General features: G+C 42.0%; 1 protein-coding gene across 2 annotated transcripts in view; it reads right to left on the minus strand.

Moving 5' to 3' along the window:
- Positions 1 to 656: 656 nt before the first annotated feature.
- Theg (Testicular haploid expressed gene) overlaps positions 657 to 24831 on the minus strand; it is a 36189-nt gene continuing 12014 nt past the window's right edge. For both annotated transcript variants that reach the window (XM_046633328.1, XM_046633327.1), the window contains 5 exons: positions 3269 to 3361; positions 3044 to 3190; positions 2863 to 2980; positions 2092 to 2323; positions 657 to 2016 (listed from right to left, as the gene is read on the minus strand). In XM_046633328.1, coding sequence (XP_046489284.1) covers positions 1850 to 2016; positions 2092 to 2323; positions 2863 to 2980; positions 3044 to 3190; positions 3269 to 3288 — 684 coding nt within the window. In that variant the 5' untranslated portion in view covers positions 3289 to 3361 and the 3' untranslated portion in view covers positions 657 to 1849. The remainder of the gene's footprint in view (positions 2017 to 2091; positions 2324 to 2862; positions 2981 to 3043; positions 3191 to 3268; positions 3362 to 24831) is intronic.

Here is a 24831-nt window from a genome sequence, read left to right on the forward strand (position 1 = left end):
ATACGTCATACCGAGTTTGTTGGGCACTAGTTGATCATTTAAACGGTAATTAATTACTGAACTTTAACTTTCACTAGTATTTTACGGAAACTCTATTCTCTCAGAGCTACTGAAGCCAACTAAACGGTTACGTTGGTTCCTTTCTACCAGCTGCTCGTTTCTGAGCAGGCTGAAAATCGCATTTTTTCCATTCATAATTGCCCTTTGTGTGAGGTATAAGGTTTGAATTTTAATTAGTAGGTATTGCAAGGTTATTTGGTAACTGACGATATTTAAAACATTACAATGAACAGACGTTCAAGTGAAAAGGCAGGTGAGCAAGCCAGCTCACAGAAAAATTCAAATCTCATCTGCGCTCACGTTCCTCCTTCTAGGTTCTCCGCTAGCAACTTTATCGAGTTCTTTTCTTACTTGTTTTTCTTCAGTTTAGCATCGAATCATGCAGGTTCCAGGTGGTCGCCGCAACGGCAAGGAGGAAATGTAAATTCTCTGTGCAACTTTGATAATAAAGAATTATTATGTATAAGATAATTGTGCGGATTAAAACGCGGCGGCGGGTACATATAATTCAACTTTTATGGAAAACCCATAAATGAATGTATGAGATTATGTATTGAAAAAAGTTAAAATAAAAGGTGGAGAAAAAAAGACTAGTATATATTATATCACGTAAAATAGAGCTGTTTTACAGGATACAGGCAGTCAGGATGCAAGGATGTACCAGACGGAGTTATACATACATACCTTTGCCTAATTCTCTTTCCTGGTAGAAATAATTGAATCATTTGATAATTTTTGTTTCTTCCTTGTCCCACGTTTCTTTCTCTCTCTCCCGTTTCTTCTTTATACGGAGAAATATACGTCTATGAGATAAACAGGAAGAAAGATTGAATTTCTAATCAGGTATCTTTCAATCGTCAATTTCTACCATGACAAAGGAATATAACGAGACTGCTTCACGATGTCTCATATTACCTATGGGGAAATATCTGGAAAAATTCAATTCTTTTTTGAAACCGTACAATCTTATGAAAAATCGTGAAGCGAATCACTATATCTAATAACAATGCTTCGCGGGAAAAAAGATGCATCGTTCACCTACGAAATCAACCGTGCAGTATCAGTTTGCAAAGCTCGGTCACTGTGAGCCAAATGTTACTTTTCTACTGTCTCGTCCACGTAGGTGAGGCGGAAAATGTGACCATAGGAGGAAAATTTGTAGACAAAGGATGGAGCGAAGCTAGGCGGAAGGTATGTATGTACATGTCGTCTGTCATGGTGAATTTTCCATTTTCCAGTTACAGGTAAGCAAGGCACCTTATATACCTATTGCCGTAAGCTCGCCGTCAGCTTGCGGGAAGTAAGCTCTCAATATTATTAAATTTTCACCGTAATCCCGTGAAGGCGATGTTATTTATGTAACGTAAGCGAACAATTTTCTCCTACCTTGGAGCCAACCGATGACGAACAAGCGCGAAGGGAAGAACGAAAGCTTTCTCTCTTCATAGGCTAAATAAATAAATAAGCCCAGGAATATTTAAGTACTGCGGCGAGTCGAGACGATGTCGCGGAGTGGGCAGCGAGGCATGACAAGAGTACATTGCTCATCATATTCCAGGTTTTTCATCTCTTTCCACAATTTCTCGGTCTCTCTTATGATTAATGAAAGGTTTACGGTTTGACGGTAGTTGCAAAACTTATACGAACGAGATATATCGCATGTATGACACAAAAGGAGACATCAGGACTGATTGCGAGGCGAATGAAGAAACGGAGGGTCCTGCGGTCGAGGGATGCGTACGTCGCGTCGATCCGTTCGAAACGTGCCGGCGTTTCATCTCCGGTCACTTTATGTGGAATTGCCGTACGACTTGGGCTTGGCAAGTATTTTCGTTCGTGCCGTACACTTGGCCTTGAGCGCCCTTGGCACGACGCTGAAAGCGTCTTCCTTCAAATCCGTCTCGCGTCCCGGAGGCCTAGCGGCTGGTTTTGCGAGAATCAGGATCCTCGGTGTGGCTGTGAAAAGGGACCAAGGAGACAATTTTCAATTCCGTTTCATACGCGAATCTCGCAGAATCAGTCGATACTCACGAACTGCCCTAATGGCGGCCGGAGAAACGGCGGTTGGATCTTTCGGGGGATACGCGTCTTTGGTTATCTTGCGAACCGCTATTTCCTTGATGCGTTCGCTTGCCTGGTATTTCAACGCGCCAGGCTTGACCGAGAAGGGATTCAGCTTCGCCCCTGAATCCTTGACCACCGGCTGGGCCAGGATATCCAGCCTATCCTTCATTTCTTCGATGCTCTTTTTCTCACCGCGATCCTTCACGCGGATGATTGGAAAAAGTAATTAGTTGTCACAGCATGCAAACCTGTACGCATACCCCATGACGCGTTTCGCACGCGACATGATGTATGTCACAATCTGTACGGGCAAACTGTTGAGTAAGTATTTATTTTTCCATTATAGTAAAACATCCCGAAGGTAGGACTCGGCCGCTTCGCGACTCGAGACCCGCAAGGGAAAAGCACATTGCGTGACGTAGAGAAATGAAATTTGGATCAACCTCGAGATAATCTAAAAGAAAACAGTATCCTGGTGACAGGGATAGAAATGTCTGCGGCGTGACGGGATATTGCATGTGTGTTATGGCGGGGTGATGAGGAGAAGAAGAAGGAGGAGGAGGAGGAGGAGGAGGAAGAGGACGACTAAAAGAAAGAGGGTGAGGATGACGAAAGGAAAAGCTGAGCGACCTGACAGGAGAGAAATTAATCGAAGCTTCGTTAATTAACGAGGAAGGAAAAAGGAACAAGGAACCGGATAAAACGGGACCAGAAATCATTCGGGGTGTCAATACTTACGGGTGTCCAGGGTTCAGGAACAACTTTTGGCACTGCAATCCGCTCTAATGTTTGCTTGTGCTTTGCCCAATCCTCGGGCTTCGAAAGAGCCTTGTGAAGCCGCTTACGGAGCTTCGCCCTTGAGAAACAAATTTTCAATGATTCTCACCCACGTCAGATACACGGCGAATTTCGTGCTTACGCTTTTGCCATCATTCGCTGCTCCGCCGCAAGACAGAGGATTCTGTACTTGAAGTAACGCGTCTTGGTGATCGCCTTGAGGATCGAGTCGATATTCCGTACCACTGTTTTGTTTTCAAAGAACTGTTTCCTCGTTATCAGCAGCATTCTGTTAAACATCATCACCGATTAAAGTTTCACTTACACCGACGAACGTTGCATGTTCCTGGACATTTATCAACGATACCTTTTCTTAGGCAGTGACATCTCGACAATTCGCTTGCTAGGCTTTGCATTCAAAGTTTTCGGATGGATTTTTGGATAGCTGGACCCGAGCTTCCTGAAACATCGATTAAATACTTTTGTTGAATAACTGCGCGCATCGTGAACCCGAATAAATAGTCAACGAACGTAGACGTAGGTGCAATAGGAAATTTGAACGTAAATAATTTACGTGGGGTCGAATTTTTTGTTGACTACTCTTGGCTGCGACATGATTCTGAGTCTCTTTGAGGGGTGACATTTCAGGGCTGAACGATGCACGGAATACGGGTCTGCCTGAACACGAAGGAAAATGTGTGAAATTGAGCGATGTATCTGAAAATTTCAATTTCACCTTACAATATAATGAATGTCAGTTTTATTCAGACGTCTCCACGCCGGTCTAGCAAGCATGGCCATATGCTGCCTCCGTGAGAGATGGGCCAGAGCGTATTTCACCCTTTTTGATACCATAATGACGTTTTTAATTTTGAGTTATCGTCATCGACAGATAATTTGCATCGATTAATTTATACTAAATTGACGCGTTCCGCGTGGAGAAAAAATTCTGAAGTATTTCTGTATCATTGCATTTCTAAACTGACGTTTATCCGTCAAAATTTTGCGAATCACGGAAGGCAGTGAAGTCGATAAATGAAGCCTGAAAGTTTCCAGACTGCATTTTGTTTCAAACGAAGCTCTGCAGACTTGATCAGCGCTTGCTGTGATGATAGTAATCAAGTTTTACCCGAGAAGCAGGTACGCCGTGTAAGTATACATGTGGGTTGAAAAAAGGATCAGCTGTAGGGTGTAATTGTTACCGATGAAGGGAAAGCGAGAATAAAGGAGAAAGAGCGGACCAGCGAAAGTGGAAACGTCGGTGGGAAAATTTTCGCTATCAGGTTTTGCGTCTGAATGCAGGCATTAGGGAGGGTGTGATCACCTTTGAAACATTACTCCGCTTGCCGAGAGTAATTTGGGCGATGTAATACGAGACTCGAGTCCATTGCGGTTGGAGATCGTCAAAGGTTTGTCGACGAATGGTTCATCAAGGTATACTTACACTTTTACGTCCTGCCTACTTTTCCACTTTCGGTCTAAGCTCCATTCCGTTACGTGGTAAAACCCAGTTTTGGGGATTACCGACGGACCGAATCCATCCCCCCAACTTCCCGTTTCCCGCTAATCCAGCTCTCTACTCGCAATCCAGGCAATGAAACGCGGCTTCAGAACAAAAAAAAAAAGAATAAATAAATAAACAAAGAAACTGTCCAGCCTGTTTTCCGTCAACAACGCATTCGTAGACTTTTCAGTGAAATACTAACTAAGAACGTGAATCCTAATAACTTCTATAACACGAAGAGGGGATTGTACCTGTGATTTCATTGAAAACGAGTTTCTGGAATTTTTTTTTGAAATTGACTATTTTCAAATATTCTATGACCGTATTATACGGAGGCAGAGTATCAATGGAAAATGATTGAACGAAGGAAGGACTTAATCATGGAAATTTGGTGTTCCTGATATCGTGATCACCCTGCAAACCCGTAGATATAGATGCTGCCCAGAAGAAGGTCGCGGAGCAATTTAAGCTAGAGCGAGAAACGGGATGTGGAAAGTGTCAAGCGGGAAGTGGAAACGCGCCAATAACAGTTAAGGCTCTACGTGAATCCTTGGCGGGAGAAAACCCCGACCATTGGACGCGACTTATGGTACCCAAAAGCACCTGTCTACCTGGAATCTCTAGAGTACCCCGAGCAGCAGGAGGATAAGAACTTCGCACGATTCTACTTTTCCAATCGCTCCCGATATTTACCGCCCTTTCTATAGTACAGCTTGTTAGTCGAAAGGCAGACCGCGTTGTCCGGTTTCAAAGAAATTATACAAGAAAAGACGGACAGAAATTGGCCGAAGACTGCAGCCAACGCTATAAAAATAAACACGAATTTCATCGTCACAGTTTCAGTGAGACATAGACGTATAAGATTCGATAGAACAGAAAAGCACAGCACAAGCTGCAGGGTCTGCGAGAAAAATAGCTTACGAGCCACGACTATGGAACGCTATCCGAGCGCTTGATTAAACCTATTTATTCAGGTCTTGTGCCGGCAAAGGACGCGGGATTAACTCATCGACAAACCCGTCAAAAATGATTGAACGGGCAACGATCGATTCTGCGTATAATGCAGCGACGCTCAGCTGGGTGTCGTTGAAAATATATCCACCAATCGAACGCACAAAAGCCCGGGCGCAAATAATTTTTGAATTTCATACTTAACTACGGGGGCTTGGAAGAAAATTTTAAACGATAAAGCAGCGCGTGCTCTGCTTGAGTTAGCCGCCTGTCAAAGAGTGGTAATTTTCACCACACGGTCGGTTCATTGAAAAAATTATAAATGAAAAACTTTCCCGCATTCTCGAAACTGTAAAGTAAAAGCTTTGAATCTCCGGTACTTTTGAAATCAATTCTCGTATACCTGTATGCACACTTATACATATATCTAACACGCAATTTAAACTCGACGAAAGGCGAAAGGAAAGCGGTGCCGCTGACATTTTATTTTCCCTGTCGTTTCAGTTGCAGCTAGCCGGCGAGAAGAAATCTTCGGCGTTACTGATGGATGGGCAGTGGATGGCCAACGTCGTTCGATCATTGTTCCGAGCAAGGATTTGCGGAGATCCGTTTTAGTTAGCCGATCCAGGAGCCGCAGGGTCCGCCGGGAGATCATTTAATGGGGAGGGGGGCTTAAAGTGACCGCGAGTACACCGCAGACCGGTGAAGATTCATTTTAATTCTCACCGAACCGGGCGACCGGAGGCAAAATGGCCTGCCGGACGTAAAGCAGCAGGATAGTTCGAGAAGTGCGGTTGGTCCTGGTGTCTCTTTTTTGGGGGAACGGTTATATAGGTCAGTATAAACGGGGCGAGATTCGCAAGGAGCAGAATCGTGCATTAACTCTATTTGCCCGGGGAGCCGTCGGGGAATCCCTGGTCCAGATCCTCGGGCAAATCTATGGCCAGGATTACACGGTGGATCTGGTGATTCGGGGAGAGAACGCGCGGGTTCGCCACGGTTTTGCAAACACCCTTGACTGCGTCGGTCTGCCCAACTCCGCGAGGGGAGAAAAATATCCAACGATCCGACAGGAATCAACTCCCTTTGGTGCCTCGAATTCCGACCGGCGAATCCTTTCACTAGCCGGATCTCAACGATGTGGCTCGTCCATATCTTTCCGGCATACCAGCGCCGAATCGGCGATCCCGTCACTGCAGGGTTCTGCAAATACTGCGACTAAAAAATGATCGACCGTTTGTTCGCACGTGTTAAAGACGGAGAGAAAGAAAGGTGAAGAGTAGGTGTGAGAGAGATAGAGTGAGAGAGGTAGAGGGAGAAGCGAAGAGACACGCATAACCGTGAAGTATTGGACAAAATATGCGGAAGCGTGGATGTCGAAAGCTTTATACCTCCGCGGGCCATAAATCCAAAGCCACTTCACAAATCACGATGAAATTTTAGGGACAAAGGCTTATATTGTATGGATAGGGGCTACGACAAAGAAGATCGGAGAACGGAGAGAGACATGAATTTTTCAAAAAAAAAAACAAAAAAAAAAAACGTGGGAGATCAAAAAGAGTAAAAGAGGTGAAATAATGAATTCAGAAAAGCAAGACGGGGCACATACGTCTTATAGGTGGGTATATGTTATGTATATGTACAAGAGCTGTGAAAGAGTGAGCGGTAAAATCGCGTGAGGGCTGTCTAGGAAAGTGTGATCGTTTATCAAACGCAATTTGCCTATGCCAAGAAGGGAACGTGTCGAGACGACGTTTGCGGAGGCAGCAGCGACGACACGTCGAATAGTTGACGTGCCACAGAGGTGAAAAGGGGTGGAGAGCGGAGGAGTTTGGGGTGCGGTGAAAAATGAAGAAACAGGAAGGGGGGGGGGGGGGGGGGAAGGAGAACGACGGAACGGGGTGGCGGGGTATTCGTGGGAGAGGAATGAAGAATGCCTGAGAAGATACGAAATTGAATGCGGAATTTGATGGAATTACACGAGACGCCGGCAAAAATACGTTCGAAATTGGCCTCACTCTCGGATCCTTTTTTTCGTTGTGCCTTATATTTTGTTTTTACTATCTTGTGTCTAATTTTTGTTTCCCCTCTTTTTCACTGTGTCTTCACTCGGTACAGACACTGGCAAAATAGGAGAAAAAAAAAAACAGAATCTGGAAACATTATGTTTATAAAGGTGTGAAGAAAAAAAAAAAAAAAACTGCGAGGATATGAAAATTGGAATGAAAACACTGCAGAGGAAATCATTTGCTGCGCAGGGAAAAATTCACGGAAACGACCACGCGCGGTTTACGGTCTGGTTGGCCACTTTTCGAAGGGTTTTCATCACGTCTCGAATGTACGTTATTTACCAGTGAAAATAACCGAAGCCATAGGCGTCCGGTACTATTACAAACTGTCTATACACGGTGTAACGATTCGTGGAACGTGAGGCTTCCTCGAACAAAGCATATCCCTTTTCACGGCTTGTTTCACCAAAACTTCCGACGAATCTGTGAAAATAAACTACCTCGAGTGAGCGACAAACCATGTGGTTTGGAAATAATACCGGCTTTTAAACCCTCACCATGAATGAAGTCTGCCATCGTATATGTAGTGAAAAATCACCCCTTGTACTTATCTCTTTTATCTGTTTCTAGTTTTGTTTTTTTCCCTTTATTCTCTCTCTCTCTCTCTCTCTCTCTCTCTCTCTCTCTCTCTCTCTCTCTCGGCTTTCGCCTACGGCACTCGAGAATTTGTCTGAAGTTTGCTTAAAAATTCGATACGGACGGTTTGTCACGTGTCCGCTTTGGCGGCGCCTGTAACGTATAAATAGCTGGCGTGTCCTGACCCAGGCCCTTATTTCGGTAATTTGGTGGAGAGCCCGAGAGTCCTGGACGAATTGACGGCACGTGTAGAAGCATGATTCTGTAGGTACACAGCCATGATTCTTGGTAGGTATGTATGATCGTTGCGAGACCGTACTAGAATCGAGGCGCGTAGATTCCGTTCTAATTGCAGGGTCGAGCCGAATATCTTGCGTGCGAAGCCAATCTGCGCTAATAGATACCGGTCCCCGCGGACGGCGAATCGTAACGGAGAAAACGCCTTTCCTAGCACGAAACGCGAAATGGGAATCCGGCAGGACCATTCAGCCGTTCTAATATGACTTAGATTTGAATCAGAGTTTCGGTCCTCTCTCCGAATGTTCAAAATCGTACTGGCGTTGGATTAATACGGGGTTAGGTTATTTTACGGTTCTCGGCTGATTACGCGGAGGTTGAAATTTGCCTGCCGAATGGTTTTGCCGGTGAGAAAATACTTATTCAAGTGCTGCAAATTGTGAATATGTCTATATATATATATATGTATATGTAATTATGTATACGTATATTCACATATCCGTGTGTGAGTTGGCGCATAGCGTGATGGTAATAATATGCAAATATTAAAGTGAGTGAAATGACCGCTTTCAAAAGCCGCGAGATTTTCCCTTAACGTATTATGGGTGTTTCCGCCTTTTGCACGATAACATAAAATTCTCGTTATTCAATTTCCTCGTGTCAACATTTTCTCGCTCACTCCAACGCCGCTGCAGTCTCTCGCGATCAATCGCTTATTCTGTACAATGTTACTTTCCATCGCTTGCAATAATGCAGCCATGTATAATACAGCGTCTTCGCGTAATGTTGTCTCAGTAGCGAATGCAACAATTTATGAGGGTTGGTTATGGCACGTGAGAGCTTGAAAATCCAGAGAAAATATAAATGCGGTAGCATTATTCTGATAATTCCTTGCGGAACTCCGATATTTAGACCATCTCTGCAAACAAAGTTTTCAACATTCTCGAATTTATTTCATCGTCAGTTTTTTCATCTGCAAAATGAATACGTACATAAATCGGGAAATTCAATAGGAGACGCTATTTTCTGATATCTACTTGAGAAGAATTAAAATTGTACCACGGTCAGAGAAGAGGTGAAGGGTGACCAATGGCTTCAACTGTTTTCTCCATTTGTCAAATTTAACCCACCCCGGCACTCTTGATATGCGATGAAACTGAACAGGGTATCACGGTGGATCGACTCTGCAGTTTGAATGCGAAAAGCCAAAAAGGACCGAATGCCGCTTGTTGTAAAGGGAAGGGGTGCTGACTGAAATCAATAGTAACTTAGCCCCAGTTCGATTACGAATGCAGTCGCAGTAGCACCCCCAGAAGACGTTAAGATAATGCCTTTATATCTCCTGTTCGCCGGTCGTCCACGAGAAATACGATAATGTCCTCCCTTACGAGGCGCTTCACGTAGAACTCTGCGAATCTATGTGTTATACTCGCACGGTATATAGATATATATCTATAAGTCAAGCTCTTGGTGTTTTTTTTTTTTTTTTTTCTTATTTTTGTTGTTTCTTTTTTTTCATACCTTTTATTTATTTCCTTATTAAATCATTTTCCTTTTCGCTTGATCTCATTTTTCGACTCTCCTTCTATCGGTTCGTTACCCACTACGTTTCATTATCGGCTGCTTTTCATCAAATGAGTTTATTAGCTAATCACGTTTTTTTTTTTAATTCTTTTTGTTTTCTTTTTACCCCTCAACGAGCGACCGGCTTGATTGCCTTCTTTTTTTCGATCTGACAAGCAGCTTCCGCGTTGGGTTATATAAAAATGCTGCTGCACGCCGGTATAACCCGATAGAATTTAAAGTGGCTGGATCGAAGAGGGGTGTATATGTATAGGTATGCAGGTATGTATGCATAATGTATAGGTGCGCGTGTGTAAGGTAACCCGGTACTTAATATATTACACCGTGTGGATTTTACCCTGCAGAATCGGCTATCCTTCGTCAGCACTCCGAGGAAACGGGGTTAAGGTTCGGAGGTTCGTTTGTTTGTCGTAACATTTAACACGCGCCTGTAGATCGTACCTCTTTCAACAAAAGCTCGCGGCTGACTACGCGGATTAGTGTGTTTCACGCACTTTCACCGCGATTCAAACGCCCTGTGTGCAATAAGAATATCGATGGAGGAGCGAATAATCGAATTTGGTTTATCAGCCCAGCTCAGAGTCTCGCCTCGTGCCTGACGAGTAACAGCTGGCACGGCGATTAGAACCTGCGAAATCCCCTTGTCGATTTATTTCGCTGCTTTTTAGGGGTTGATGTGGGAAATTTTTCATAAGATAGAATCCTATTGCGAAATCCGCATCGATAGAGATCTGGCGCAGATGTCGCCGCGTACGGTTCACTGCGTGACAAGAAATTCCATGGAACGACGACGAACATCCTTAACCGTGTTAGCATATCTTCGGTTCGCCTCCTGTGTACTTGAACGTTCCGCTATGCCACGCTATTTATGAGCCTTGCACCTGACATTTACCGACGCAGTCACCGACGACGACGACGACGACTCGCGACGCGACGGCTCGACATAAGTTAAGACGAAATCCGTTCCTGTGCCCTGTGGCTATGCGATTCCTCCCCCTCACTACCACCCCCCCCCCCCCCCTTCCTATAACGTTCTACGTCCCTCCCGTGACGGAATAAAATGTCACTCGTTCACGACTTTCATTGTTATTTTTATCACTCTTTATACGAGCGTAGGAAACGTTCGCCGTCAACTTTTCCTCCCCCTCTCTCTCTTTCTCTCTCTCTCACTCCCTCTCTATGCCGTCCTCTTTACTCCTTTCTCCCCTCCAAGCATTTCTTTTTATCTCTACTTCATAGGTACTACATAAATGTTTATTTCAATTGAATACAGTTCAAGGAGATACGGCGCGAGCAATTCTTTTCAACTAATTCACGTGCGGACCAATTCGATCGGAATCTTCGCGGAACTGTTTAGTCTCCCTCCTCGTTCTTCGGCGGATTTCCGCGTAAAATGGCGAGCAGGCTCCTTATTATTATCGCATCTAATGGCACAGTTGCTATGGTCGATAATACGACATATTATACGTATACGATGGGGATTAACCGGACGGAACGATGAGATATTGATTGTGAGGCTGGAATTGTACCGTAACGAATAGTCAAGTATATACACGTATGTGTATAATTGGAAAGCTTCAGAGCCTTGGGCGTGCAATAATACAGTATATAAGAGAGAAGAAGTCTTCCGACGAAGGTGCGCACAGCGGAGGGGAAAAATAACAACTGAATCGAAATGAAAGTAAAATATTATTCGCCTGAATACTTATTATCATCTGTGTAATTCGATCTATTTTTCAAAAGTTAATATTTTCCAGCCTCAGGTACGGCGAATAGTTTAACCGCGTATTATCGCCTCACAGGCTGAAGCAAGAAGGTTTTTCCAGGGCGCCATTGCCCGCAGCCTCTAGCCGCAAGGTGAAAGAAAGACGAGACTGACACGGTGCGAGGATAATGTGTAATTACAGAGATAAAGCGAGTCCGCGAGTGAGGAGATTAATTATCATTAATATTAAAGTGGCTGTTTGCATCGTTCGCAGCATTTTGCGGCACAAAGCAGCGCCCCTCTATTCACATCTACATCAAACCAATCCCCCACCTTACTGTCTCGAAATATAACGTGGGACTTCATTTGTTAGAGAGAAAAACAGTCCACTACTGCTGCCTTATTACAGCCTTCTCTCTGGGAAAAGATTGATGAAAACTAGCTGTTTATTATACTTCTAAGTAGAGAGAAAAGCAGGAGAAAAATAAGAAGATGATTTGTGCAGCCATATCGTGTTCGTTCGTTACTTTCATTTGACTTGTTAAAAGGGTTGGTGTCACGGCTAAACCGAGTCTAGACGTTTGCCGTCTTCTACTGAACAAATGAAAGACTAAATTTTCCAAAATGATAAAGTATTCTTGGAACGGTGAGCGTAAAAATGATTCATAGAAAGATAACGGTATAATTGGACGTGGAACTAACCTGATTAATTTCAAACTCGATTGAAATTGAGCAAGAAATGTTTCCAATACATTTCACATAGTATGAATCAAAAATTTGGCAGAAAATCAACATTTCTATTTCATCTCGACTCAGCGATTCTTTTCTCCACTTGAAAGCTCCTACCGCGGACAAAAAAATTTTGGGGAAAATTGACTGAAATGTGAAAATTTCAGACACTAAGAATTCATCCAGCAAACTCCGCTTGCGTATCGTGCAAATATAGTGTATCGTCACGGAAAAACCCCTTAAACCTATGAATTGACTTTCCTTTGTTCGATATAAAAATCGAGGATGAATAGATAAGTATGTATCAAGTCTGAAGTGGGTCTTTGGAATTATTGTACCGAGATAATTTGAGCCCTGAAACCCGGGTTTCACGTTTGCCCGAACGAAGACCGCGGTGGCGATGGATGGCATAACTCAATTTCGACGGGCTAAATAACTCGCCGTTGTTTGTAACCCGACACGGCATACGCGTATATAATTAAGAGTAACCTCGACTCGCAAGGCACGCTGACATTTCCGCCAATTAAATACCTGGACTATCAATCGAGGGTAATATTACACCGACAGGAAGGAGGGTGGGCGGTAATAGATGGCGGACGGCATAGTTTCTCCGTTCAACCTAAGCCCAAACCTGCAAGCTCTGAACTTTACCTGTCACTGACTGAGATAAGGTTGAAGTTCGCAAGGTTGATGTGACGATGGATTTTTAGGAAAAACGTTATTTCGCGACTCTAGGACTGTCTGAAATTCAGTAAATTGTATTAAAATTAAAATTTTTTCAATCTCTTTCGCAATTACGAAAGCAGTGATTTGAAAAAATGTTTTGGAAGGTAAATTATTTTCTGTAAATCGACAAAGAATATTTCAAAGTCAGTTTCACGTATAGAAAATTCATTTACGCATCAAATCGGTTATAATAATTTAGTAAAATTAATCAAACGATACGCTTCTCGCGATAAAAAAATTTCATAACAACCTAACTTCAATTACAACAGAAGATTTATTTTTTTTAAACTCTCTTGGCTTAACGGATAGTGTTCTGATTAAATTGATCTGAATTTACTTCGATGTTGAAATGTTTTGTAGCGATTCTTTCTCGATCAGGCTACAGATGACGTACATTTTTACAAAACGTCAAATGGTTGAATCTGAGCAGCATCATTGATAGACATTACCTGCTAGTTCATTTTTAAAATTTCCAATCACATCGATAATTTGTGCGAAAGACTAATAATAATTCACAAATCTCATATTATGTAATCGTAAACGGGTACTCGCCTTGTGAAGAGCGGTAAGAAAGGTAAGTAAATATATGATCGTGCATGGAGAATGTGAAAAGTTTTGCACAAAACGTGTATAAATAATGGATTTTTCAGAATTCCAAATTCATTCTTGCGTAAATTAATCTTGAATAATTATTCGAGCATTTGTTTTCCCGCGATTCATGCGGTCGCAACAAACCTCGACGTCTTAAATTTATCATCTTCCCACGCAAACAAGGTGCAAAAAAATATATCTCTGGCGTATATCATGGGCTGAATTTCGGTTGAAAATTATTTATTTACAAAGAAAACTAGAATTCGCTACAACAAATTAACGCTCGTACAGAGACAGAATTCCTAAACACGATTTACCTGAGATGAACGCAGAGTTTTTCTCTCTCGGTTGAGCTTTCGAAATAAAAGTTTTCACTCACAGTTGCCAAGTAATGTTGCCAAAACGGTTAAAAGATAAAAAAAAAAAAAGAAAACCGCATGCAGGCGATGCATACGGAAATTTAAAGTAAAATATAAGAATGACTTAATATGAAATTATAAAAGTTACAAGTATGTGAAAAGAATATATCAATCCATGGAACTTAACAGGCGATGCAGAATGTGGCTAACATTCAGAGGCGTTAGGCATCGAGGATGCGACACGTGCAGAGATTGCTCAAGTGTACACCTACGCGTGGGTGGTAAATAGAAGGTGGCAACCGTGCCCTGCAGCGTCAAAGGGGTAGAATTTTATCTTACCAGCAATAAAATCAACCGCATAAGTATACGAAAGATGCTCTACACTCTGCACAAAGCTCCCATACTATAACATGCGTGCGTACGTGTATGTAACGAAAGGGGGAACTTTCTAAAATATTAAATTCACTGCAGAGTGATATTCAAATTACCTGTTTTTGCTAGGGGCGGCGCAGTGTTTTGCTGGAGTGCGTCGAGAAGGCGGTTGGTTGTGGGTTTCGCTCCGCTAGGTTGAGTTCTGGGATAAGTAGGGTTGGCTGGGTTTACCCAATATCACTATATCAACCCGAAATCCAAGAGCTGCAAGCTTGAACAGCTTAAATCACTTTGTAGGCTGCGTAATTTTTTCCTTTTTCTCTTCTTTATTTATTATAATACCTACTCATTTCTATTCAAAGCCCTTCACACTAACGCTTTATACGGCACATCATGACTTGTTAAAAATGGCTGAAGCAGGCAAAACTATCGGGAGCGGTATATACATATGAATATAACGATACCGACTAGCTAACCTTTTTACTTTTTTTGTTTTTTTTATCTGCAATTTTATTTTGCCCTTCTCGACGTGGCCGGTCGGCAGTTATACGAGCTGCGAGCTTTTGTTGGCAGCAACATCGTTAAATTGGTTGGGTTTTTTTTTTATTTTTACTCTTCGGGATTTGAATAAATTGGCTCCATGATGCAATTGGTAGGGAATTTAATCTGGACGACGTACTGTTTTGAAAATCAGGCTGCAGTTTAAAGCCGTGGAAACCAGAACAAGGCGGAAAAGAATAAAACGTAGAAAATTAAATCGCGGGATTTTCGATTGCTCGTGGAAGAAAAGAAAACTCGACGTCGAACTTGTACAAATAAAAATACAAACCACAGGCGTTCACTACATGCATATAATGTATATTTCGCTATGATATTCACGCTGCATAAATTGTACAATTTTGAAAAATTTATAATACAATTTAATTCAATCCTGTCGAGACTAATTATCAAAGCCTTTTCAAGCAGCGCTTTTGAGAATTTTGGCCCGGGTAAATAAGCTGTGACATTGTAGCAATAAAATTTTTTTAATAAATACCAACAAAAGAGAAAATAACCGTGATTAGGCCAAAGAGACAGACGTTGCATGATTGAAAAGATAATCCGCTATTCTTTTACCATAACGGATATTACTGAAAGAATCACAGAGTGACGAAAATCGGCCCAACCATGCACCGTTCGGTTTTTTGGGGATGGACGCGATACGGGGAATGATACACATATACCAATATTTATACATATATCATTCTACATATACACATCATTTCTGCAGCATATCCCCTCGAATAAGCTTCGATTATATTTTTTCGATCGAGTTCGTAGATTACGGGACGGTTTATTACCGGTGTCATGGGAATTCGAATCAACGATATTCCGTCGCCGACGGGTTCCCGTGTGATTCGTACCAACGCCACGGTCATTCCTTTTCCATTTGATATTCTAGTGCCGATATAAAGTTGACGACGATGTTCGCCTCCGACTTTTATTTCTATCGACGCATCTGCACTTCGATATTATATTGGGTATATCTTTGATTTCTATCCGCAGGGTCAAATGTTCAACGCGTTTCCATATAACATGTATGTATACGAAAAGCTTCGGTGACGTTCAAATAAATTTCCACTCCACGACACGTTTCCCTGAGTTCTTCCGGTTGTCAGCATCCTCACGCAGTTTTGGTTCACGGTACGTAAAGTAACGTCCGAGTACAAAGCCAGAGACGGGCAAGATCTCTGTTCCAACTTTGAAAACCAAGCTTCGACCACTCTGTCGAAATCTAACTTATTGTCACCGTGCCAATTCCCAAACGACTGTCTCCTCCTTCGAGCTTTCCCAGGTACATGAGCTTTTCCCCGCATACTCGACGTCCCTGTGCAACTTTTACCGGACAGTCCCTGTACGGCTCCTCGCATCGAGATCTTTGCACTTCTATCAACGGAGCATAATATATCCGATAGAATGGCTAGAGCGATTATTGTTTCTCCTCACTTCCAAGAAAGAAAAATGAAAAATATTATCCTCAACGCCCAGCGAGCAAGCAACCTAGCCGCGGTAACCACATCATGTGCGATAAAATTTTTGGTACCTATAAACAACTGGAAAGGGTTCGGAAGAATTAAGAAATCTTCGCGAGGCAAGCAAGGATTTAATTCGAAAGCTTTCGAAAAATGGCTTCATAATCGAAATTTCAAATAATCAGAGTTCTGACTCCTCGAGAGGATAAAAATTGAATATCGATCGTCAGAAAATCTCACCCTAATCGAGTGAATTTTATTGAGAACAATGGTTCACTAAACATCAACAACTTTTACTAATTTTACGGCTTGGCATAGTCGTAATATCTGCGCAAGCAGCGACATCCGTTTAAAAATACAGAAATAAAAAATACTGGAAGTTTGAAAAAAAACTGAGATACCGATACTTCATTTCGAAATACTTCTAAATGTATGGTTAAAATTCTAATATATTTTATTTTTTGGCAATTGTCAATTCAATATCAGGATCTTTTTACTGGTAATCGATATCGGTGCGATGTTGTAAGATATAAAATTTAGCGAAGCCAACCACGTGATAGAAAAGTGTTCCGGTGAATTAGCAGTTTAGATAATCTTCTGAATTAAACTAAACAGTACAGTAGTAGAATCTAATAAATTTTCAACACTTTTAAATCGGTTTGAAATGAAGCATCTATTACAATTCAATATTTTGTTCATAATTCCAGTATCTTCTATTTTCGCATCAATTGAAAGAGCTCTTCAAAGGCTGACAAATATCTTAATTCAATAAATACCCGATGCACTCCCATCCCGTAATAAAATCGACGAACAGTATCGACTTTCGTCCATGCAACGAACCTCCTCAATGCTCTAAAAATGCGTCGTCTGTTTTCTCGCTACGGATAATACAAGTCATCAGAATCAATAGGACCGGATGGACGCAGAGATTCTGAAAGAAGATCATCGGAGCCTGTGAAAATCGGATAGGCTGGTACGCAGTCACGTATACCGTAAGCAAGGTATTGTTAAATGGATTTATCCCGGTATCGCGTAACGGCGTGGAGACAAACGCTTCTCTCTCCTAGCGCTGCACGCGAAACTCGGGGGACAGCGAGCCATTAACGAATAAAGCCATCCCCGAGGGCAAACACCGGCTAGTGTCACGGGGGATTCCACGGCCAAGTGCGTGTTGTCGCTCAAACATTTGGCAGCAACCACTCACGCATATTTGTTTGGCGGAGGATTGATTTCGTTGATTAAACCCGGGTGTGGGTCAGCACCGTATTGTATGCATATCCTGGCTGGCGATGACTCTGCCGCCTTGGCACCCCAGGATGGTTCGAGTCGATGGGGCGCGTACCGACAGTTGTAAGGGACGTGATTCCGCGTTCCCTCCAAAATCCCAGTCATTGTTCTCGTTGTTTTTCACGCCAAATTACCCTACGCTTGTACCAACAAAAGCTTCGTACTTCTCCAAACAATTACTTCGACTTTACACAATGATTACGAAGAGTAAATATGTGACCTTATACCACGAAAAAAAAAATATCTTCTATATGTATTATATGTATACGTGATATCGGATGATCAACTACCGTGCAGCGATAAGACTTCCGGTAATTCGCGTCGCGGATTTGCTTCCCACGTAAGTCAGGTTCAAGAATTCTCAAACAAGTTACTCAAATCATTTTAACAAATTTCAATTTCAACCCTCCATTTTCGAATACGCCGTTCAATTCGGTTGAGGATTACATTCTTGATTGAAAAATTTCCATCAAATATCGCTTATTCTGACTGCCAACTTCCTGAAATTCATCATTCTCTAAGCGTCACCATGGTTTTTGCTGAATCCTACTACGGAAAACTGGAGTCGTATTATATATTTTCTGAACTTCTCGATCAATAATCGGAAACCTTGCATTTTACGAAGTTGGAAAATCAGCACTTTTTTAATTTCAAGAATATTTGCAAGGTGTTAATTTCTTTATTGCTATTTGAAGCGCAATATTTATCGTTAATCTTAATTTAATAATTTTTGTCGAGTCCTTTAGTCAAGCTTCGGATAAAAAAGTACCAAGCAAAAAGAAATGGCAACTTCTACCGCGCCAAAAATATTAATATATATATATATATATATATATATATATATATAAATAAACCCAGAGACATGGAGAACATTTACTCAGGATTGATTTCCACCTCATCAACGGATAATGAGATCCAAGACATTTTTCCAACCCCGCTTTTGAATGAAGCTTCAATCAGACGGGGTACATAAGTCAAAGTCTCAGGAATATTTCTTTTCTCACACGTACTTATGTTGAATCAAACCCGCATAATCACGATGCCGAAAATTATTTCCCGGTGAAAACTTTTCACGAGCAAACGCTACAAAAAACAAATCATATATGCTCAACGAACCATCGATGGATCGTTTTTGATTCTCCGAAAGACAATTCAATTTCGTTTGCAAATTTCTGTAATATCACGTGCAATTTACCGTGGATACTATATACACACTGTAAGAGTTGCTGCAACTTTCTCGAATCACAGAATTATTAAAAATTTCAAGGTACATGGTGCAATTCCAGGAACTCGGGATGGGTCGATTTCCGCACGAATATTATAAAAGTAAAACCGAATGATGCACCTTAGAAATGCATAGAAACTGGGATATTTTTGAATAAAAATAGAGTATTAAATATTTGTCTGAATATCATCTCAGAAAATTCTATTCTTCGAATAAACTATGAGTTGCTCCAGAGAGCTCAACGATTTCCATGGAAATCCTGCGAAGTATATTACATATTACTTTTCTTAATACGAAGTAAAATAATTCTCACATCCAGTGTTAACGCCTCTGCGAGTGTAAAATTAGCACTGATAACTATACTACAATACAACTAAGGTGCAGCTATCGGCAATAACAATAATAAACAAGAAACGAAGGTTGGGAATATCAAACCCGATGGTATAAAGGCGGACCGGTTGAAAAATCAAAACGTACCCACTTATTACAAGTGATTAGCATACATCGGGGGGATGAAAGGCCAACAATATTACTGAAAATGTCACATACACAGCATTGTTTTGCATTCGCACCACGTAGCGTTCCGACTCGGTTCAACGCACACACACTTGCATCGGCAACGCGATGATTGTTATGCTAATTTTCATATGCAATATTTCTGCGCAACGGTTGCCCTAGGTAGTAGGTACCAGTCACCGTATAACCAGGTTACAGATGCAACGGGTTCAGTTCTATCTGGGAAAGCTCACGCGAACGAACGTTGATCAAGTGATGGTGGCGTGCATCTACCCGCCTACAGATCGTACGGACGAACCTTGTTCCACCTGCTGGGCCGTTCGATTCGTACGGTATATTTCCCTCGGGTAGCGGAAAACAATCGGCTAATCAGAGGAATCGAATTAGGGGCATCGTTTGATAGCTATTGCAGCGTATATGACGCGATAGCTCGGGTGGCTGGGATGCCCATAACATTACACGAATGAGTCTATACATATGTATGAAACATATAATACGAACGTAGCCTGTACAGTACCTTGGTATAGTACAATCATTTCGGTTCACGTTCCCTGGTGAACACTCAATGCCCCCAGAAATTGAATACAAAAGTATAATGCGCCACATGTGTATATATGTATATGGGTACTCTCCGCGTTCCGTTGCGTCGTCGTCGTCGTCGAGAGTCATTGCCGTAATTCTCCGCCCGGCGAAAGTAATCGGGGCGATATTTCAACCGGTGAACAGGGGGGGAGAAAACACAAACAAGAACAATAAAAAAAGAAAAAAAAAAAAAGAAAGAAAAATACTAGGTGAAAAAAAGGCCGAGAACAAACATTTTTTTTCACGATTTATAATGCGAAATTTTGGCCGAAGAAGTGAAAAACGATCGAGCACTCTTTTTTTATACGAATTATTCTGTGAAGCATCGGATGATCCATTAGCCTCGTATCAAGATCCCACGACCTATTATAATACCCAAGCGTGTAATGTATGGGTGCGGGTTAATACCGGAAGGGTGTAATAATGAACCAATTTTACATCTGTTTTTGTGGAGAAAAAATATGGATGGCAAATTTTTTTTTTTCCTTCATGTATTATTGGTTGACCATCTGTTTTTTTTCTTCCATTGCATTTTTCTTGTCGTTCCTCTAACGATTGTAATTTGGGATTTAAAGCTTGTTCAGCCTCGTCAAAGTGGCCGTAAAACGAGTTTCGTTCAAAGGTGGACGCGTGCAGAAACCGACGACGATGACCACGGCATGAATTGGCAAATAAACGGAATAATTGCGAACACACGTTCTATCACCATGCGAGCACGTTTGCTGCTGGTTGGTACCTGTACACATGGCTATAATGCGAACATCTGTAAATCAATGTCGTGGACCATTCGTGCTGCCGGTGATGTTGATTTACCGGCAACCCTGTACAAATTGCTTCGACTCTTGTTTGTTCGGCGGTGAGTTTATACACACATATAAGTGCATACATGTGTATAATGTACAAGCTTCATATATCGGCATTACCGACAAATACACACGTGTGTGATATACACAGGCGTATTAAAACTCCTTTCCACTTTTTTCCGTAATTTCGAAAAAGTGCGTTACGCGATTTTTTGCGTCACGTGGACGCGACGAGTGTCTCTGAACATGTTTGTTTTCGTTTCTGGAAAAGAGATGAACGGCTTAATCCTGAAATGGTGCAGCGAAAGAGGTCTTATGCATGACCGGTCGTATCTCAAAACGGCCCGAGGGGAACGTAGCGGGTTTCCCGGGTCGTGGATGTTGAACGAAATTTGACGTCGTCAAATTTCCTGCTCCTAAAGAGGAGCCACCACCCAGCTCGCACGCTTCCAGACTGAAAACAACACGATTCACCGGGGTCCTTTGGGATCAACCACACCGCGTATCTACGCTTCTCGAGCAGCTCGGCGTGCATGGGTTACCGGATGCCGGAGAGCAGCACGTTGCGTATACAATAGTCGTTGAAAAATTTCACCACTTTGCAACGTTCGTGAAGAGAACCTCAAACAATTTGCGCAGACAACATCATCCCAGAAATTAATCAGGTAAATTAGATTGCACTACAAATAATAAACGTGATATATATATATATCTAAAGACATACATCGTGATATTGCATGTACCTTTTGATCATAATTCACTGTTTCCTGCATGCAACCCGCTGCCACGATGACTAAATTACAGCCGAACATACTCCAAGGTGCTACCACTCCCGGGTCTTTGGCTTTGACAACTTCTCCTAGTCGAGAGGTACACTTACAGTTTGGATCCGACTCCTCTCAGACTTCAAATGCGAACCAAGGGAAATTGCTAATTGGTTCTACTCGCGAAAACGCATCACTTCCCGATGTTTGGAATGCGAGTACCTACGAGAAATCAGTGTCTGTCTAATCACGGTAAGCGATAGCGAATGGAATAAAATTGACGAAAAGACTTGTGTCTCAAAGATGTGAAGAAGAATTTTGCAACACGAAGCCGTGCATCTGCCAATATTGAAAGATCTCAATATACGTCGAGCGAAAATTTTCTCCTTTGCATAAAACTGTGTCCTCTGAAATCTTTGACGTTCCGAAATCTGAGACGTAGAAAACGATCGGCGAGTAAGGATTGAAGACGTATTCTGAAATTGCGTTTCCTTTACTGAATGCCTATTAGGATCGTTTCAACCCACTCTAACCCCGGGACTCTGGAGCCCCACTTCGACTCTCTTTCCCGGCTACAATCGGACACCACAATGCCCATCCGTCCCGCCCCACGTCGTCAATCCGGAGCTCCTTTTGTCGAAGCATAAAGTAACCGTCGATACGAAGAGTTTTAGAAAAATGCGTCTCTGTCGGCTAATGCGATGAGCCTTGTACACATCGACGAATAAGCCACTTTAAAGGTGGTTCGACGTGCGGCGACCGGGAAGGATGAAATGGAAATTGGTCCAATTTTCATAATGTCTGTTATTTTCGTAACAATCAGTGACGGCGTTATTGCCAACATATAATGGTGAAAAATGTATCATTAGTTATAATGTTGTAATGATTATACCTGGGGGTCAACAATTGGCTAAATACAGTTTCTGTTAAGGTGTCGAGATGTATTTTGAGCCTATAATTGTGACGCTCAGCCGTTAGTAGCTGTTATTATTTCTTCCCCAAATCAATCACCCCGCTTTCATTACGGATATAATGAAGCACGAAGTAAACGGTAATAGTATAAGTGTATTATAATATAATAACGAAATTAGAACCACCCGCGCCCATGGTGCGCAATAACAATGACGACAATCATAACGATTGTCAGAATAATCCGTAATTGAACGATTACACTCTCCGAAAGCTTTCGGGTTATTTCCTCGAGTTGATCACGACCATACTCAGCTAACTGTTCGACGATGTCGTTCCATTCGAGAAAAAATATTGAAACCGGCGATATTAAACGAAAAGAATTTTCAATATAACTGTAATTCAACAAAGAGACAAAAAGAGAGGGAATCGAAAAAATGGAAAATTCTTGTACCTAATGTGGTGAAATTCAATGATCCCTAGCGAAAGAATATTGTATTATTGCTTCGCAAAATCCTCGCTGAGCTTTAAAAGGTAATTTACAACCATGCATCTGGTTTCCACATATTTTCTGCTAATTGCAAGTTTCACTTGGTCCTTCAGTTTTCTATCCATACATTCTATTCAAATTTTCTATGTCCAACCTTTCAAGTACCTAGATGCATTTTTCCCACCACATCCTCATCCTAAGAATTTATGACCCACATCATGTCTCTTCTCTACCCTCCCCCACAACATTACCTTTCTTTCAATTTGAAATGCATATTAGTTGTCCACGCGCTTTCAATCTGTACTCGCGTAAATGGATATATCAATCGGAACTTCGCCGTAACACGAAATCACATCGATCTACTATCGTATCAATTCGTTAAATACATTTATTGTCATTTTGATCACGATCAGATCTCACTAAAACCTAATTACCTGCAATCCCTTAATTAGCGTTACAAGGCGTTCACGTGACATCGTGATATCCGCAGCTAACGCAACACAAGGGTAACCCCGGGTTCTCATAAGGCAGCTAGTAGGTGTAATCAAGACTTGGAGGGGTTACCTTTTGTTTGAGGAAAATTGATCGAGACTAGGGAACGAGAAAGACAAGCGAGCAAACAAGCAAGCAAGCAAGCAAGAAGCCATTTACCATAGTAAATGAAAACTTCGTCCATTACGTATGCATTACGGTTAGCGAGCCATCTTTCGTTAAAGAGCACTGCACGGTTGAGCATCATGGTAGATTCTGTCAAAACTTGTTTGAGCAAGCATATCTCGTCTCATTAGCTCAGGCTCCGTTCTAGCTTACTCAACTTACCATAGAGGCTTTCACCACCGTCGCCTGCATCCCACCATCCAAGGCTTAATACACGTTTTATTTTATTACATTATACGTACGCGTGCCACGTAAGTCCCTAAATTTTATCAGACTTGCAACTTCGAGTAGAATTATCTCCGGAGAAGTGCAAACAGTAAAGCTAACGCGTACCCTCAGGAGAGATTGTTGCGGATTACTCGAAAATTCCTATACCCTTTTCTTTATTTTTGTGTATGCGTTTTCGTTATCAATTCAAAACAGACACTCCGCATCTCTCGGAATTGAGACAAATTTTTTACCCAAGTTTCACGGGTAGATGTTTATCTTCGCGCGTTAACGCAATTATGAATAAGGCATGCGGTTGGTACTTATTTAAACGTGTGCGGCAAAATTTGTCTGCAGAGTCTGGAACACCTGACAGTGACATGTGAGGTGCGCCGGAAGTAACTTGCCGCGGACAGAAGTCTACCGCATTTTCTGCGTCAACCACCCTCACATGGGAAATCTGTTGAGACCCGCGGTAGTATGTTTGCCACCCGACGAGTAGTTCAATCCTCCGACGTACCGGTGTGATAAGATTCCTCCAGCGATTCACGACATGTATCACCGGACGTTGACAGTGAGCGTATAAAAAAGAAAAATACAAGTAAAGAAAGAGACTAAAAAGAAAAAAAAAACCGCAACGATCGTTTTACCAATGATCGTTTCCCCTCTTTGAAGAGATTTTTTCCGGAGTCTTGGCAAGTCCGACTTATGTCACCGATCGGCTATATTCTCTTGTTTTTAGATATCGATACGACTTGGAAGAAGAAACGTACCGAGAATCGTTCGGATGGCTGAGAAACTGGGCGACAGAATCGAATGCCTTGGTTAAATCCCATTTCATCGCGTTAGAATACGAGTACATGATCTGTGAGTGGAAACTACGGGAAAGAAAGCCTTGTTCCGGTGTGAATGATGGTGAAGAGTATGAGCGAGAACATATTTTTACATTCACCCGATCTTCACCTTCGCACGGGATGTGGGTACATGGCAGATATATGTATGTATAAAGAATGATATTTCGTATAAAATTAGGGTTTTCACCGCCCCCGTTATAATGTATTCATGATTCCAATTT

This window comes from Neodiprion pinetum, chromosome 6 (assembly GCF_021155775.2).
Source record: "Neodiprion pinetum isolate iyNeoPine1 chromosome 6, iyNeoPine1.2, whole genome shotgun sequence".
Taxonomy (NCBI): domain Eukaryota; kingdom Metazoa; phylum Arthropoda; class Insecta; order Hymenoptera; family Diprionidae; genus Neodiprion; species Neodiprion pinetum.